Consider the following 17,898-nt stretch of genomic DNA (forward strand, 5'->3'; position numbering starts at 1 on the left):
TATCTGCTGACATCTATTCAGGTTGCTAAAAAGCTGACTTGGATGCAAACCTTTTGCATTCAGTTCAATGGTCCTAAACAGAACCGGAAGGTGCAGATATAGTAGAAGCACGCATGCACATCCACTTACATCAGGGGTGTGCAACATTGGCCCTTCAGAGCTGCAAGTCTCAGGAGGCATTGCAAGACTGACAGTTACAGGCATGACTCCCTGAGACAGAAGCATGTTGGGATTTGTAGTTAAAGCACAGGTGGAGGGCCGAAGTTGCCCACCGCTGACTTATCCCCAGTTGCCCATAGGGATGTATTGAAGCCTGTTTTGGATCCGTGTATTCACAGGTCAAAAATGGACTGACAGAACACACGTGGGAAAGGGGCAATAATGGCAAATAGAGGAAAGGACAGGCAAGACAAGTCATAACTGTCAACTTATATATATCCACAGAAATTAGATTTTTGCACATATCAATTTACTTTGAGTACATTATTTACAATAACAGAGGGTTCACACGGTCGCGCTGTGTTATTTATTTGGAATATTTACAATGGACTGTCTAACACACCAAATCACACGTATGCTAGTGTTGCCCCATGTTGTGCTTCGCTGCTTCACCACAAGTGTGTTGAGAAGGTGCATAGGATGCCATTCATAATGAATGACACTGCGTCACACCAAAGAGTGTAACACATAATCGTGCATTCTGTTAGTGTGTGCGTTATCACAGCATATCAATGTGGACAAGAACTACAGCAAACCTGACATTAAAGCCCAGCTGAAGTTAATTTTTTTAAGGTACATTTTTTTTTATTTTTTAGATCTGTGCTTTTGTATACAATATTTTAATTACAAACAGCATATATGAATAATAGGTTCACTGCACTATAAATACAGAAACATTAATTAATATATAAATACACATACATAAGCAATAATTAATGTGCAAAGCAACAATAAATCCACAAATATCAACAACTCATCTCCATCAAACTATTAGTGCAAACATAAGATTGATATCATTAGTCCCAGTTATATATATCTAGAAAGTATATAGAGAAAATTGCAAAGACAGTGCTTGAAATCTTCAGAGTCTTCTTCCAGTACTTAACCACCAATGGACTGATTCTTCTGAATAAAACAAACTCCTTTAAATAAGGTGGGCCACTAATTGCAATTGTCAAATTGCTTTCAATGTCTCCCCATGACATGACATAATGACATTCATATGTACAGTATAGCTAGAAATAATTGTAAAACTATAGATTTAGAAGTAAACATTCCCTATAAACCTATGCTGATGTGTTGTGCTCTCCTGTTTAGGTCCAGCTGGTGCGGTCTCTTGGTGAGGCACGGGCTCGGGTGGCGCAGCATGGAGTTAGCTTGGACAGTGCAAAGATTCCTCTGGTGCGAGATGAGACACATTCAAGTGGATTGTTGTCCCATCGCCAGCGTGAGTGGGTGGACAGTATGCCATACGATTCCTACAGTGAAAACCCAGTTGTGTACAGGTGAGAAGGAAGGGGTGCAATTTCTTCCTGAGGTTTTGAACGGGCCTCCTTGGGTGTAGGTTAGAACAGCAATGTATGGCTAGTGTACAAAGATGTTGTTAGGTGATGGCACCTTGTGGGACCTGCTATACAGCATCACGCTTACAATGCATTTTTTCTCTTGTACAGATTTACATTAAACGGTTTTACAAATAAAAACTATTTAGGAAGTCCAAACAGTTTATCTGTTTCACTAAAAGTGTATGTTTAGTCATTTTGTTTCTCTGTTAGTTTCAGATAGTGTAGGTGTCACAGACTGGGTAATGAAGGTACAAAAGATGAGGGAGGTTGGACAGTGCACAAGGTATTGTCATCTGTCATGTGACCTAGGGAAATTGAATGACAGCTTATCTCGGGAACCCAAAGTTCCCCAATCTGGACACAGAAAACAACTGAAAACAGCATGCACACACTAGGCCATCGATTCACAGTGTAGAATTCTGCCACTGGTATGCCAGAATGGCTGTCTTGTTCTCTGTCAGCCAACACCTGCAATTACAGAGAACACGAAGGCACAGCCACACTATACTGTCTCATACTGATTAGCAGCAGAGTACCACAGAACCTGGCGATGCAATACAACAGTATCTGTATGCTTAGTTGTATATTTGCTGCTGACACGTGTGAGATTGCATCATGTGGTTGCCAACCTTGTGTCCTCTGTAATTGCAGCAGTTGGCTAACAATATTTATCAGGATTCCTCCCATCAAAAGATATCCAGCTAGTAGTTGCCTTCAGAGCCAAAAGGAAACAGGATGGACTTTTGGATGGCACCTGACTGGTTTCCGGGCCTTGCCAGATGCCATTGAATATTCTGTCCTGTGTTAGTCCTGTGCCTGTTGTGCAACTGCTAGCCATGCATCTGGATATCTTTGGACCAGATGAATCATGATCAATATTGTGAGCATTTACACTGAGTTCATTTATGCATACAGACTATACAGAGATCGTGTTCATGTTTGGATTGTGAGTACACCTTGCACATGGATTATGTACGTTTGATTTATGGAGCCTCTGAATGTATAGGGGGGGGGGACACAGGAAGCAATACGTTTTGACACCTAGAATACTTTTTAGCAGACATCTTTTTTTTGACGTGACTGCTGGTTTCACCTTTGATATACCACATTGTGGGTGCTTGCATAAGAGAGCATATGTATGTCTTATTAGAGTGAACAGTCGCCTTGGGACATTATCAGATGTGGAAAATTCCAACTATAATAGAGAATGTGATATGGCAGCATATGGCAGAACATTATATAATGTAGAAACACTAAACTTGCGGTGATACTGCAAAAGCTGTTGTGACAGGACTCTATATCAACTTGTTGGATAGGCATCTTCTGGAATAAAACATGTACATGTGATTTACCTAGGTATACATCTGTTCTGGATACAACTACAATGTTTTCCAGCCTATGTTCAACCATTGAATCCATGTTGATGTTGTTTTACACAATATTTACAGTTTTCAAAGGTCTGCTAGTGGGATATTGCGTAAGCAGATGTGCATTGGGGTACAATGGTGACAGATACTTGTAAAGCTCTTCGATTTTGCATATCGCCATATCCTTCTGGATTTGTGTATCCGATATCTACCTCTCCTCAACAAGCCACTTCATTCACACTAGAGCACTAGAACTAGGTATATTAGTGAAAAAATACAGACATTTCTTTCTCGTCCTCTGAGGTGCATTCACCTTCTGCTTAGACTGCCATCTACAAAAAGATTGGACATTGGCAAACAAAAAACTTTAGTCCAGCCCTGGGTAACCCCTCTTACTACCAGTGTGCCTCTGTTGTTTGCTAGTGTTCTCGGAGGATGGATGCCTTTTCTTCAGCTATGCTGTGTAAGGCTAGCCTGTTTTTGCTAGCACCATTTTTTCTTTACTGACAATTTTTCTTCATTCAAGACTGTTCTCCACACTGCTGATAGAGCTGATTCCTCTAATTGTAGCTATCTGGTGTGGCCGCCCTCAGCCTGGCTTTTGCTGAACTGGACATTTCCTGACTCTTTTCTGGTAAAAGTTAGCCACATAGCACTTTCTAGGTCCAGAGCTGCTGGCATCGCCTTAGTGCTCGCCCTGTCTCTGAAGATTCACTGTATGAGTGTGCTCACTGGGTGTCTTTAAACTTCCCCATTCCTGCCGGTTTCCACCATAGAAAGGGTTAACGTTATGGAACTTCCCATGCTCTTTCCCACTATTCAGCATTGAAGAAGTATCTCCCCATTGGTGCTTTGCAAAGAACCACGAGGAACTTTGATCTTGATCTGCCCCTGTTACTGTCAGGATCCAGAGCGCCTCCAGGGTGCGGTTCCAGCACCACCCAGTAGTGGTCCGATACCTGACAGTTCCTGGCTGCCTGAAGACACCTGCAGGCGAGCGCAGGAACTGCAGGTACTGGCGCCAGCGCCCCCTGGAGGCGCTCTGGATCCTGACAGTTACCCACTACAGTAGCTTTTGTCAGCTACAGCCACCCAACCCTGCTGCTTTGGTTTCATGAGTACGTAAGAACGTGCCCTGATCTCTAAGTTGCCTTACTGTGTTTGCTTATTGGCTTTTTGGCATCTAGCTACTGTTTCCAAGATTTGCAATGCTGCTGTTCTTATTTTAAAATGTTCTTTAGGTATAAGGCCCTTTAGTCGACTCTTTGAACTGCAGGCAGTTCCCACTGTTTTTGTTGTTATCTTTGGGGGGGGTGTTAGCATTTGTTGCTGTGTTGTCTATAACTTAATTGGACTACTTTTTTTGCATTCCAAGGGTGAATGACTTCTTGTGTCCCTCAATGGACGAAAAAGAATGTAGGATTTTAGTACTCAGTGCAAAATCCTTTCCATTGAGGGGCACAGGTCCCACTCCTCTGTGCTTATGATTAGGGCTGCAACAACTAATCGACATAATCGATTATAATCGATTATTGAAAAAGTTGTCAACTTTTTCAATAATCGATTAAATTATGCTCTCAGTAGTGCTTGCTACAAAACGTAGGTGTGCTGGTAGTAGGAGGGGTTATCCTGGGCTGACCTACAGTTTTTTAGTCTTACAGGCTTCCTGTGTCCCTCAAGAAAAGGTTTTTATGCTGAGTACAGAAAGTACTCAAAGTACTCATAATCACCATAGTGCTTCTCTCTTTTTCAAGACTGCTGCATACTCCTGAGGTTTCAGCTTTCTGTTCAGCGAGGAGGGCCTTTTTTTTTACTTATTGTCCATCTTTTAGGGGCAGGGACGAGGTTTGCCGCATTGCCTAATGCTCTCACAAGAAAGGTATTTTGCAGTGCTAACATGTTAAAAATCTCTTTATTTTGTTATTTCACGCAGAGAATTAAAAACCTGAACAAGAGAACTTGCACATTACACAGTGATTAACAGTAGGCTGAAAACTATGGTCTTGGTCTTTAGACATGCATACATATATATACATTTGGACTGTAGGTATAAGTATAAAGACTATGGTTTTCACCAGTTCTATTAATTATTTTCTTTGACGTTTCAAACACTGTAAAAGCCTCTTATTTTCTTCAGGGAGAAAACAACATCAACTTTAAGAAAGGTACATGAAAGTGAAGATGAGATCGCAGCAAGAGAAGTCAGAGGTCTTTGCGATGTTATTGGTAATTTTTCCATTTGTTTAATTCTCTGTTCAGCCGATCTTGTAATACCGTAATCCATGCCAGACACTATAGCCAGGTCCATGACCTCCGCTTCAGTTAAGCAGTACAGCTTGATTAAGATCCCACCACTAATTTGCTGAATAGAAAGTGAACGACTGTCTACACTCTGATGAGGTCATCACTATGCCCATCAACAATTTCCCAGCTATTGGTTGTCACTGCTGTGCAGTGAATTAGAGCTTGAGTATATGAAGGTGCTTGTTGTCCTTTTGCCAGTCTTGCTGTACAGAAGGTATTACAGAAGCTAATATAAAGACAAAATATCATTATTCTGCTCTATTTAAAAATGAAATACTTGTAAAATGTAAGTGTAATATATGCTTTTTATACTTTCCTGGAGTTCTGCTGTATTCAAAATGTAAAATCCGTTAATAGTTGCAAGTTAAAAACTAACATAGTTTCCTTTTTTTTTTAAATTGTCTACATGAATATGTGGGATGTGGGTTTAGATATAAGTTTTACTGAATTGCCTTGCTCCATGGCCACTTCATTCACAGCCCCTCTTAGGCCTGGTTCACACCTGTACGTTTTGTAGCGCGTTCAACGCTCTACGAACGCTCTACAAAACGCTCAAACATGAAAATCCCATTGTTTTCTATGGGTATGGTTCACACCTTGCCATATTTCAGCCCGTCTGAACGCGCTACAAAACGTCCTACGCCTGAAAAGGTACATGAGCTTCTTTGCAGCGTTTTTGTCACGCGTTTCCATTGGGATACAGCCAATTCGCGAATCGCGGTAAAAACTCGCGTCACGAAATGCGCGACAAACGCGCATATTCGATATGCCTAGGTGATTCTGGACTGCAGAATAGGAGGGTCCTTCTCTGCGTGTCCATCTCAGTCCTGGTGATGTGTACACATCTTATTGACTCACTAACTAGTTAAACCAGAATTGGGATGCACCTACAGAAGCACGAAAGTGATGCCAGCTGTTGTACGTCTATTCTGATGGATCCTCTTTCAAGAGAAACTATAATGGTTTTTCATCAATTTTACTTTAGTTATTTTTAAATTGATGTTTTACATCTCTTTTTAGTATTTATATGTAATGTTTGTTTTCCAATGAATATTTAATACATGGCAATGTGTCCCTAGAGCACTAATGGTTAGCTGAGCGGACAGCCGACCAGAGGCTTTCTGCTTTAAGGCTACCTTTGTTTGAATAAAGCTGGCCATACACCTATAGATTATCTGCAGATTTTCTATGGTCAGATGGAAAAAGTGCAACAGATTCCTCCATCTACGCTAAACTGTGTGGATGGAGGAATCTCCCACTGGGCCAAGCTTCAGTATCTTGCTAGTCGGCCCCACTGGCGGTCAAAATACCTGAACAATCTGATTGGATGCAGGCATAGTTCAGATATTTTTAGAGCGAGCGGGGCCGACTATTAAATACTGAAGCTTGGGCCAGTGGGAGATTCCTCCCTCTACAATTTTAACGTAGATGAAGGAATCTGTTGCGCTTTTTCCATCTGACCATAGAAAATCTGCAGATAATCTATAGGTGTATGGCCAGGTTTAAGCTTCAGATAAAGCTGACACATATAAGTCACTGCTCAACCACTTGTGTATGTACATTGCAGCTATCAAGGTCTGTGAATAACAAGCTTTTTTTTAAAGACTAGCTAAAATGTTCACATTCGTTGAACGGGTTGAATACGGAAATGTGTCAATGCAGTGGCAGACAGCACAGTTTTGCATTAGCACAGTGGTGGCAAATGCGGAGGTGGTAGCAAGTGTAGTGGTGGTATGTGGAAGAGGTGGGGAGAACAGGGGCACAGGATGGGGGTCAGCTGCAGAGGTTTATATAGGGGTTGGTATGCAGTAAAGATATGGAGATAGGACGATGAGTGTCAGCTGTGGTGGTGAGAGTGCAGGATTGATGTGGTGGGTGGTAGTGATGGGTGGGTAGTAGTGGTGGGTAGTAGTGATGGGAGAATCTGCTTGGGTTTAGTGAATCTGGTTTGAAGTTCGACAGACCTAAACTTTTACTGCAAATCCAACTGAAGTCTGTTGTAGCGGGTGTCACTTTTGCAGTACTGGAACTCTGGCTTCAAACTCTGAGGAGCAATGCAGGATTTACCCTGGTACAAACATTAGAAAATTAGCAGCTGTAGGTGATCTGCGGAAACATTGTATGGCACCTTTACAGTGCCAAAGCACCAGTATAGGCTGTAATGCTGGTTTAACCATGCAGCAAATATGAGAGATTCTGCAGCTGCAGAAACATTGTGTGGTATCTTTACAGTACTAAAGCATCAGCATCGGCCAGGAGAGGTAAAAGGCCAGGTGACACTGGCCTGTTGCCTCTCTTTTTTGGGCCAGATGACACTTCAAAGTTTAATCTGTAGCATCTGCAGCAAGGGTTTTTAGTCATTGAAATCCAAGAAAATTGAGCAAGTTGATTTTCCTCTCCGAAAAAAACCTTCTGCTGCACTGAAGACCCTCTGAGACAGCACACTGAATGTTGGTCAAGCTAGAAGCTCCAGCACATGCTATGAAAGCTCCGGCCAGTGGACCAGCCTGAACACCCAATAGTCCATGGTGTCTGCATCAGTCCCGGACCTGATGTAGTCAACTATCATGTGGTTCATGCTCTGCCTGTGAAGCTGCAGCCAGTCCTTTGCAGCTGTGATTTACAAAATTCTGGAAAACGGGTACTGAGGTAGCCACTTCATCAAATTTCAAGCGAATATCTGGAAATGTGGCAAAAAAAGGTTCTTATGCAGCATGTGCTTAAAGTTTTGCAGTTTGGGCTCCCTCTTTGATGGTGGCAGGAGATCAGCCATTTCACCCTAATAAGGTGATCTAATAGGGTGGCTATCCAATAGCAGTCCCTCTCTTTGATGACCTGAATCCTGGGGACTCCGAGTCCATGGTATCGCTGAGGACACCCTATCTTCAATCTCTCCCCAACCACATATACTACCTGGGGTTTGGGAGAGGTGAAATGTCTATCTTGCAGCCTTCACCATTTCCTCGTCCTTGCCACCAACATCCCAAACCTCCTTGTCACTTTCCTCCTCGGCCTCCTGCTACTGTTGCCTCACATACATTGAGGCAGTAGCCAAGGTTCCTGCTGGCTATGTGTCCTCCCCTTCTTCCTCCTACTGTGATTCCAGTTCCCGAGCCATCAGACAATGCAGCTTGTGTTCCGGGCGGAAAATGAGAGGGTTTATATCACTAATCCCTGCCTTGTCACAGCTCACTATTTTGGTTACCGCTTCGGAAGGTGCCAAAATGCTGCATAGGTCCTGAATAATGAAACATTGATATGGTTAAAAAAAAACTCAGTTCCCCAGAGCCTATCCTAGTACCATAATCACACATACTTTTCGATGGCACGCTGCTGCTGGTGCAGCCTCTTCAGTATGGCCAATGTGAAGTTCCATTGCATGTGGTGAGACAGGAGCCAGGCAAGTTACATATGTGATTTGTCCTAAGCTAAGGTCGGCTAGCAGGTTAATAGTGATGTCACACACACAACCTATCCGCGCTGAAGATTGCATTAAAAAAAAGTAGATATGGAAATATGATAAAGTATGCAATGTGTTACATGTGTTTTACTTGTTACACAATTATATTACTTTGACAATAGCATCCATTTCATTTTGAGTCTAATTTAATTCCTCGTGGCAGTATCTGAGAAGAGGGACAGTAACATCTTGCAGCGGATCACCACAAACAGACAAGAACGGCATGAGAAGGCAGTTTCTACTCTGCATGAGGAATTAGCTGGAATCAGCAAGGTGATTAAGTAATAAGGAATTCTGGTTGAGCTCTATGATGTGCTTGTGTCTCCCTTAACATTTCAATCTTGCTTCTTTTTTTTTAGGAAATGGAGGTCCTGGTTCTGGAGGCTGGAATAAATCTCCAAGGATATATGTCCGAGTCCGATAGAAAGATTGACCTGTTGTTCCAGCAGTGTGAAAAAAGGAGAGACAACAGGTCCTTCACAATGGTGGTAAACATGTCTTTCACCTTCACAGCAGAGACATTGCTCATAGCAATCAAGCACTCCTCAGCTCTTTTTTCGGTTGTATGATAAAGCATCTAATTTGCATATGCTGTAGGCAAATGCTTCTTTTTCCTTTGCACTATTTTTTGTAAACAATAGAGAAATTAAATTTGGAGCAAAACATAAACTGCTGAACAATTAAATTTCATATTTAAAGTCTATCTAAACCCAAAACCAAAATGTAATATATTGCAGCTTACCAGTCCTCAGATGTGGTGGCTGCATTTGTTTGCTTTTTTCAGGCTTGTTAAATTTTGTGTCATCTGGTTCTCCTGCCAGTAATACACTTCCTGTCCTAGGGTGACAACGGGGCCGGCCTTAGGCCTTTAGGCGCCCTGTGTCAAGGCGGATATAATGGACTGGATCTCAGCTGCAGAACTTATGCTGTCTTTGTTTGTACGCAGAGGTTCAGTGAGCGGCTCCCTAGTACACTCGGTGCGTTAGGGAAACCGTACGCATCATTTACCACTGTGTTAGAAGTAGTAGGCGGCCCTAAGCCTGTTTGACTTGAGACTGGTGGCTATCTCCACAGGTTATCGGTGGGGTTGTGGAACAACTTGGGAACCAGCAATCAATAGGTTAACACTTGTGGCCGTGCTTCCCTAAATGGTGGAGGTAATTAGTTGTTAGCATATAGCAGTTCAATTAATCCTGGCAGCAGTATGCAACAAATAATAATCAGCAGGTATGTGACCCCTCAATGCACAGGGTTAAATGAGTTGCGAACGGAATGCAGCATAAGCAATCATGTAACAGTTAGCACAGTTAAGGCAGGCAGTTATGCAACCCCTAAGAGCACAGGGGTAATGACAGTGCTGAGTGGATATCCAGGGAAATGATATAGTGAAATCCAGATTACTTGCGCTTAGTAGTGTGGTTGGGTACGGTCTATGGAGAGGGATTAAGGTCCTGAATGTCCGATCCTCCTGCTTCCCTCCTGCCTGATCAAAGGCTCAGCTGCTGGCCGGTTACTTGGAGCTCCAGCTAGTGGCGGTTCACAGATGCCGGTGGTTGCGGGTTCCCGTTCGTCACTCGGCACTCCACAACGAGAGAACGCCGAGTGACGAACTCTCTGACCTTTTACCCCCTGGACCGCGCCCCGTGGGCGGAGCCGGCGTGACATCGTTGCTGGGACGGCGCGTCGCAGGAACACCGGGACGTGCCGCGTAATCCGGGTAAGTCTGTGACACCCTGTGCGAGAAAGCTTTACATCGCCCCTCAGAGACCACACCCCTCAGTGGCCACACCCTTCAGTGGCCACACCCATTTTCCCAATATCCGCACAATTTAAAGACTCCTATTTTGTTAAGCCGCAAAGAAACATATTAAAAAGTATGATAAAAATAAAACTTTTATTCAAAGGTATTAAACTTATTGTAGGCACAATATAAGTATATCAAATAAAACAACAGAAGGCAAACAATAAATGTCAAACTACAAATAAAGTGTCAGGTTGTCATGCCGGTCCTTTTTTCAAGTAAGTGTATCTAGAAAAGTAAAAATAAAAAACAGAACACAAAACCTAGACTACATGTCAAATTAATGAATTACTATTTGTCCGAATATACGTATCATGTATTCAGGCACATAATAATTTGTTTGAGAATGTGCGGCGGCCATGTTGGCCAGCAGCGTGTTCTGTGAATGCGTGCCACCATCTTGGAGGCGGGAAGCATGACGTTACATTACGCCATGCATGCGTGGCGTCGGGTGACGTTACACGCCGATATTGGCCCCACCATCTTGGTGTATACCTAGATATACACCAAGATGGCGGCGCCCAACACGTGCAGTGTTATATGACGTCATGCGCCCTGCCTACAGAACACGCCAATGGTTGAATCCAAAATAGCATCAACATTTATTTTGGGGTCTATTCACGAAGCTGCCGAAGGATCTAGCCGTAGCTTCGGCCGATCCTTCGACTAGCTTCGGTTACGGGAGTCCATCGGTTATTTTTTAAATTTTTTATTATTTTTTAAAATTATTTATTTATTTAAGTTTCTGAATGGGGAGGAATTTAAATCACAGCCTGTTCTTTCATAACTGGGGACACATAGGGAGCGCTGTCATGTCGGATAGCCAGCGGTGAGGAGGAGAGAAGCCGCCCCGAGGATTAGCTGTGTCGGCTGCCTGACGCCTTTATGGCGCACAGCTCGCACACCCCTAAGGCCGGCCCTGGGTGACTACACTTACTCACTGTACTATGTCTATAGAGGGAGCAGTGTTGTCAGCCTAAGCTGCTCTCCTGACACACCAAGCGCATTCCAGGAGCAGAGCAGTTACAGACCAGAGCAAAACTGCGTCCAATGTATTCCAATGGTATTTTTAGCTCCAGTTCACATCGCAGCGTTCAATTCCAGGGCAGGTAAAATAAATGCAGCAGGCCCTATTTTACCTGCTCTGGAACGCATGCAAACGTATCAAAAATGCATGCAAACGCCCTGGAACGCACTGAAAGCCCATTTTAAAGTAAAAAGACATTATTTTTTTTCCTCTCCTTATTCCCATTACGTAGGAAGAGGTTCTTTTGTAGTTCACAGAAAGTAGCTAGGAAAATTGATAATATTGTTTGAGATATCAGTTAAGTGCACAGGAAGTAACAATGACATTGGAATTCTGGCAAGATAAAAAAATTTCTGTACTTGCAGACGTGCTTATTAAACAACAATTCAGTGCTAGGTTGGATCACAAAGGGAAAAAAAAAACTTATGACATAAAGGACAAAGTGCAAATAATATCCACTAGTAATAAAATGTCCTAAAGTCCAAACGAATAATAATAGAACGTGAATAGAATAAGAGTCTTCAATATAACTTGCTCCTGAAATGCTCCAAAAGTTTCTCCCAACCAGTGAGCAAAGGGAAACGGTGACTCACCTGCCTCTATTAGACATGCATACATCCAGCCAGGGCCCTGTAGATATTCCACCACCAACACTTATCTTTTAAATATGATGGATAGTTTCCCCAAATAACGAAACTTAGTAGCAACTCACGGCCACTATTAGACCTTTATGAAGCTAAGTTTAACAGCTAGGGCCCACGAAAGCATGTATCACCACCGCTGAAAAGAATCATGAATGATGAAGAAGGTGTCTAACCATAGCCCTGTTTCCAGCCTTGTATATAATAGTAGCATGTTCTTGGTGATACTTTGTTCCTTCAGATCAGATGACGTAGGCTGCTAAACCTTTCCTTGATGGGAGTGGGGGACAAAATCTGTCTACATTGGCTGTACAGGATTCCAGGCACAAGGGTCACAAATACACAAATGGGACATATACACAGGACACATGTTTGATGCATCTAATCTATATATTTAGCCACTAAGAATATAACAGAGGTGGCTCAGCCCTTGCACACACTGTATTGCCATGTTGGTGTTTTGTTTGCTTTTTCACACTGAATGTTTTTACTTTTCAGTTTTTAAATGAATTTTGGGGTCATGTGGTTGAGGACACCTCTTACAGGAAAGAGTGGATCAGACTCACAGAGAACACTTTGTTCGACATAGAAGAGAAACGTGCAGATCGGGTGAGTACCTGTCACCAGTTTAACCCTTTCGCTGCCAAGCCCTCCGGAACATTTTTCAAATCAGCTGGCCAAGCCATTTTTGAATTTTCTGCAATTTTTTCCTATTGATTTGATTTTCAACTGCTGCGTTGCTAGCGTTTGTAAAAGACCCCCCAAACCATATATTTTCTGAAAGCGCAGGCCCGGTAGAATAAAAAGATGGTGATACTAAATTTGTAGGCCCTGCGATAATTGCGCAAATGTTTCTCAAATTAATATTAAACCGATAAAAATACACAATTCAATTGTTAAAACACACCAAAATCAGTATCCGTGCACAAAAAAAATATTTTTTGACTAAATCTAAAAGATAAAACTGTATTGAGTTAATAAATAACAAATATTAGCAAATTTGTAATTGCGCCTTTTTGCGAAAAGGTAAAAAAATGAAGGTAAGCTCTATTTTAATGATATGTAAGAACTCTTTGAGGACAGTGGTAAAGGATGTCATCTCTGTAGAAGCCGAAGATCAAAGTTAAGATTGGCTGATCCCCCTTTTAGCAGAGATCACATGACCAACATTATAGGCTTTTGGTCGTATGATCAGCACATAAAGGTTTTTTTTCAGCAGAATTATCACCATGAAAGGTTGCAATCCATCCCAGCCAGACTTTTATTGTACCTTTATGTGAGCCTTTAAGTATTGGTCAGCTTTAAAGATTTTTTATTTCCCTCTTCCTTAAGAGTTGGCCGAAATTCGATGTGTGGGTAACGCTGTCAGCACCTTTCCGACCAGCATCCCTTGACCAGCTGATCGAAGGAGCATGTCGGAAAATTGTCGGGCGAACATAGCTACCACCGGATGAGCTTCGAGATCTAATCAGATAATCTGAGTGATTCGCCGTACAAATCTTCTTCAAGATTCGTTCTGTGCGAATAGACACAAAAATGAATGTACATAGAGATATATTTTTTTTTTTGGGACAAATGTCTGTAATGTAATACTGCATTTTGGGCTCTAGATGGAGCTGATGAGCATAGAAAACAAATACTTTATTTCCTATGCTCCTCAGTTTCATCTTATGGCCAAAATGCAGTATTACATTACATACATTCAACCTGAAAAGAAAATGCGCCTCAGCTCTATCTAGTAGCCAAAATGCAGTCGAAAATTACATAAATTCAATCTGAAAAGAAAAGATATGTAAGAATGTTCATTTTGTTTATTCGCACAGAACAAACATTTAGAAAGATTCGTAGGGTGAATGGCCCTGCAAATTGGTTATAAGTATACCCCTAAGCATTTGACAGTATATGTATCATTACACTAGATTTATATTTTTTGTTTGTTTGTTTTTTTAGGTGCAGATGTTTAACCATAGGTTAACTATGTTTGTGTTTTTAGATTGCTGATGTGTTGAAGAAATTCACAACACTTTTGACAGAGATTTGCTATCTCATGCCTTCTGATGTGCTTAGGTTTATACATGAGGAAGCCATGGTAAGTCATTTTACAGCTGGTGGGAAAATCCAGGCAACAAATAAAATCAATTATTGAACTGCTAAAGCTTTGCAGGTAAAATCACAGCTGTGCTAAAGTCCGAAAGGTGTCCGTATGCTTTATATATATTTTATAATCCAATGCGCTGGCATCAGCAACGTTTTCATAGTTTCATAGTGTCAGGACTACAGCCTCTTGCCATATGGTTCTGTCCTAAGCAGCCTACCAATGTGTGTGGGCAATGCTGCCATGGTCTCAGAGAAATGGTGAAACTTGGACCAGTGAACACACTTCGTGTTCTTGTAGAGACTAGGCTTGTAGGGCAGACAACTGTATAAAATGAATGCTGAAAAACACAGAACTACTCGGCACGTAGGCTGGACCCTGAGTCAATTTCCAAATATACATGAGTTAGCTAGCCTACTGCACATCATTTAAATGACTCCAGTTTATGTTTGGTCTTGTAGATTGTGTCTTGTTTTCACTGTGCTTCTTCTTCCAGATGATAAATCAAGCCATACTTGCCAACCACAGAGCAATCGCCAAGCTGTCTCTTAATCTCAAGGAAGCAGAACTGAAAAGAGAGAGGGCACAGTGGCTCCAGTGGCAAGACCTGATAAAAGCCTGGAAATCTCATGAGAAAGAAAGCGTGGTAACTGAATTCAGGTATGTTAAGAAAACACACAAGGCTCCACTAAGCTATAATGATCATTATTGGCATTAACAGTTGTTATTTTCAGGAATGAGAGGTGAAAATAATGATTATTATAGCAAAAAAACAAATGCGTTATAAGCTTAGTGAATTGAGCCTATATTAACTTTGGAGTCCACATTCTAGGTCAGTGACAGTCAGATTGTATTTAGGAAGCTGTTTATATATGCTTTAAGATAATGTAGGTTACATCATGTCTGATAAAGAGTTGGCCCAGTGATGTGCAATCTCTGGTTAGGCACTCACAGTGCGGTATCGGAATCAGTTTGTGCATTGCTGGGAATATTGTCCTTGGCCTTCATTTGTATTGGCCTTAATGATAATCACCTCATGTGGTCCAGAAAAAGACAGACTATAAAACAACATTTTAGCATATTTGAAAGACGTCAGCTCAATTCCTGTAGCATCCTGCTTTGGTCATTAGACAACAAAGTCGTCTATGATTAATATTATCTCCTAATATTTGTTCTACAGGTTGTTTGCAGAAAAGGAGATGGACCAGATGCCTGGTAGTGTCAAGAAGGAGATTGACTTGCTAATAGATCAGCAGCAGTTGCTACATACCAGGAGGCTTCAGCTGCTGTGTTCAGTCAGGTACTGTAAGTGGTTCTCGTGTAGCACAGGAACATGTGCAGCAAGCACTATGAAGCATATTTACCCATCGAGGAACTATATGCTGGAAAGGTGGAAGGTAGAGCAGGGTAAGCATTGCCTTTTGATCAGTTTGGTATATATAAATATGGCAACATACTCCACCTCCTATACCAAATAAACCCCATCTGTAACTCTTAGGGGTCTATTCACTAAGCTGCCGTAGGCAGCCGAGTGAAAGACCGCCATGAAGTGAAGTGAGCCGAACGCGGTTCTGCTCCCGGCCGCCAAGGAGAGAAACACTGCTTTTTCTTTTTTTTTCTTTATTCTGACACGGAGCCGTGTCAGAATAGAACAAAAAATGTTTACCCATAGGAATGCATTTGCAATAGCCAATAGTAAACTAGCATTGCAACCGCCCTCTGCTGATGGACCTGATGGAGAACTGCAGCAGAGGGCGGGTGCAATGCTAGTTTACTATTGGTTATTGCAAATTGAAATAGCCAGTAGGAATCTACTGCCCAAATAGGCTGTCGGCCGGCCGCTCGGCCAGCTTCAGCTTTCAGCGTGGCTCAGCCGAGACGAGACATATGCATTCGGCTCGGCCAAGTTTGGGAGCTGTACGGGCTATAGTGAATAGTCCGTACAGCAGCCCTTCGGTTCTACTGAACCGAAGGGGTCCTGGGGCTGAAGCTAGCCGAAGGATCGGCCGAAGCTACGGGTAGATTCTTCGGCAGCTTCGTGAATAGACTCCTTAGGCCTGGTTCACACCTGGGCGTTTTGCAGCGCGTTCCTACGCTCTATAAAATGCTCAACATGTGAAAACCAATGATTGCCTATGGGCATGGTTCCCACCTGGGCGTTTTACAGCGCGTAGGAACGCGCTGCAAAACGCGCTACACCCAAAGAAGTACAGGAGCTTCTTTGGGGCGTATGTGCCGCACGTATCCATTGGGATACAGCCAGGTAGCCCTCGGAAACGCGCGTTTGTCGTGCATTTTTATTACCGTGAAAAACGTGCGGCACGAAACGCGCGACAGACGTGCATATTCAATACGCCTATGTGTGAACCCAGCCTTAGACTCTATCTCTAGCTATTGCAATTTGAAATGCTATCTGCTGTCTGGCAAGGTTCTCATTCATCCGGGTCATGGTATATCTGTAAAAAAAAAGTCAAGGCAACTGGACTTGCTGTATTTTTCAAGAAAAATACAGCAAGTCCAGTTGCCTTGACTTATTTTTTTGTGGTTTGTTTTTTTTTCTTTAATCTGACAGGAGCCGGCGGCCGCTGTCAAAATAAAAAAAAAAAACAGATAGCAGGGGAATTGGCAGATAGCAGGGGAGCTAATGCTAAAGCAGCTGGATGTAAACAGAATACCGGTACCTGATTATAGTTATCGGCCTGAAATGTGATCAATGATTGGTATTGGTACAGGAAAATCCATATCGTTTGATCCCTACTATAGAAAATATATGTTGTATAACTCAATCTCTAAATTTGTGGCTCTTAACACAATTTTCTTTTTCTCTGTTTTTAGTGATTTCATACCTGAGACCTGTACAAAGGCAGCTGTGAATGAATGGCATAAATCTCTTGTGGCCTTAAATAAGGAGATGGGTAAGAAAGAACATGTCTAATGTATGAATACTGGAGAAAATAGTTTCAGTTGTCCTTCCTTCCTTCCTCTATCTCTCTTCCCTCACTCTCTCCTCCTCTTTCTCTTTTTTACTTTGCTTTATCCTCCCTCTATCTATGTTCTTACCCCCCACCCCTACATTCTCTTCACCCCTCTCTTCCCCCTCTGCTTTGTTCAGCCCTCTCTCACACTTTCTTTCTCTATTCCCTTCCCCTCCCCTTTGCTTTTTTTTCTGCCCTCTTTCTAACCCTCCCTCTCTCTGCTCCCCTCCTCTGCTTTCTCCTGTCCACTCTTTAACTCCCTCTCTCCGAACCCCCCACCGCCCTCTCTTTCACTCCCTATCTTTCTGTCTCTCTCCCCGCTCTTCTCTTTCTCTCTGCTTTCTCCTGCCCTCTCTTTAACTCCCTCTCTCCGACCCCCCCCCACCGCCTTCTCTTTCTCTCCCTATCTTTCTGTCTCTCTCCCCGCTCTTGTCTTTCTCTCTGCTTTCTCCTGCCCTCTCTTTAACTCCCTCTCTCCGAACCCCCCCACCGCCCTCTCTTTCTCTCCCTATCTTTCTGTCTCTCTCCCCGCTCTTGTCTTTCTCTCTGCTTTCTCCTGCCCTCTCTTTAACTCCCTCTCTCCGAACCCCCCCACCGCCCTCTCTTTCTCTCCCTATCTTTCTGTCTCTCAAAATTTTATGAAATTTTAAGTTAACAAAAAAT

General features: G+C 42.6%; 1 protein-coding gene across 1 annotated transcript in view; it reads left to right on the top strand.

Moving 5' to 3' along the window:
* Window positions 1-17,898, top strand: part of CCDC180 (coiled-coil domain containing 180) — a 73,181-nt gene that overhangs the window by 3,971 nt on the left and 51,312 nt on the right. The window contains exons 3-11 of the mRNA XM_018564226.1: window positions 1,318-1,505; window positions 5,070-5,158; window positions 8,860-8,969; window positions 9,056-9,184; window positions 12,664-12,774; window positions 14,159-14,254; window positions 14,757-14,920; window positions 15,441-15,560; window positions 17,096-17,175. Coding sequence (XP_018419728.1) covers window positions 1,318-1,505; window positions 5,070-5,158; window positions 8,860-8,969; window positions 9,056-9,184; window positions 12,664-12,774; window positions 14,159-14,254; window positions 14,757-14,920; window positions 15,441-15,560; window positions 17,096-17,175 — 1,087 coding nt within the window. The remainder of the gene's footprint in view (window positions 1-1,317; window positions 1,506-5,069; window positions 5,159-8,859; window positions 8,970-9,055; window positions 9,185-12,663; window positions 12,775-14,158; window positions 14,255-14,756; window positions 14,921-15,440; window positions 15,561-17,095; window positions 17,176-17,898) is intronic.

This window comes from Nanorana parkeri, unplaced genomic scaffold (genome assembly GCF_000935625.1).
Source record: "Nanorana parkeri isolate BGI_ZX_2015 unplaced genomic scaffold, ASM93562v1 scaffold738, whole genome shotgun sequence".
NCBI classification, from domain to species: Eukaryota; Metazoa; Chordata; class Amphibia; order Anura; family Dicroglossidae; genus Nanorana; species Nanorana parkeri.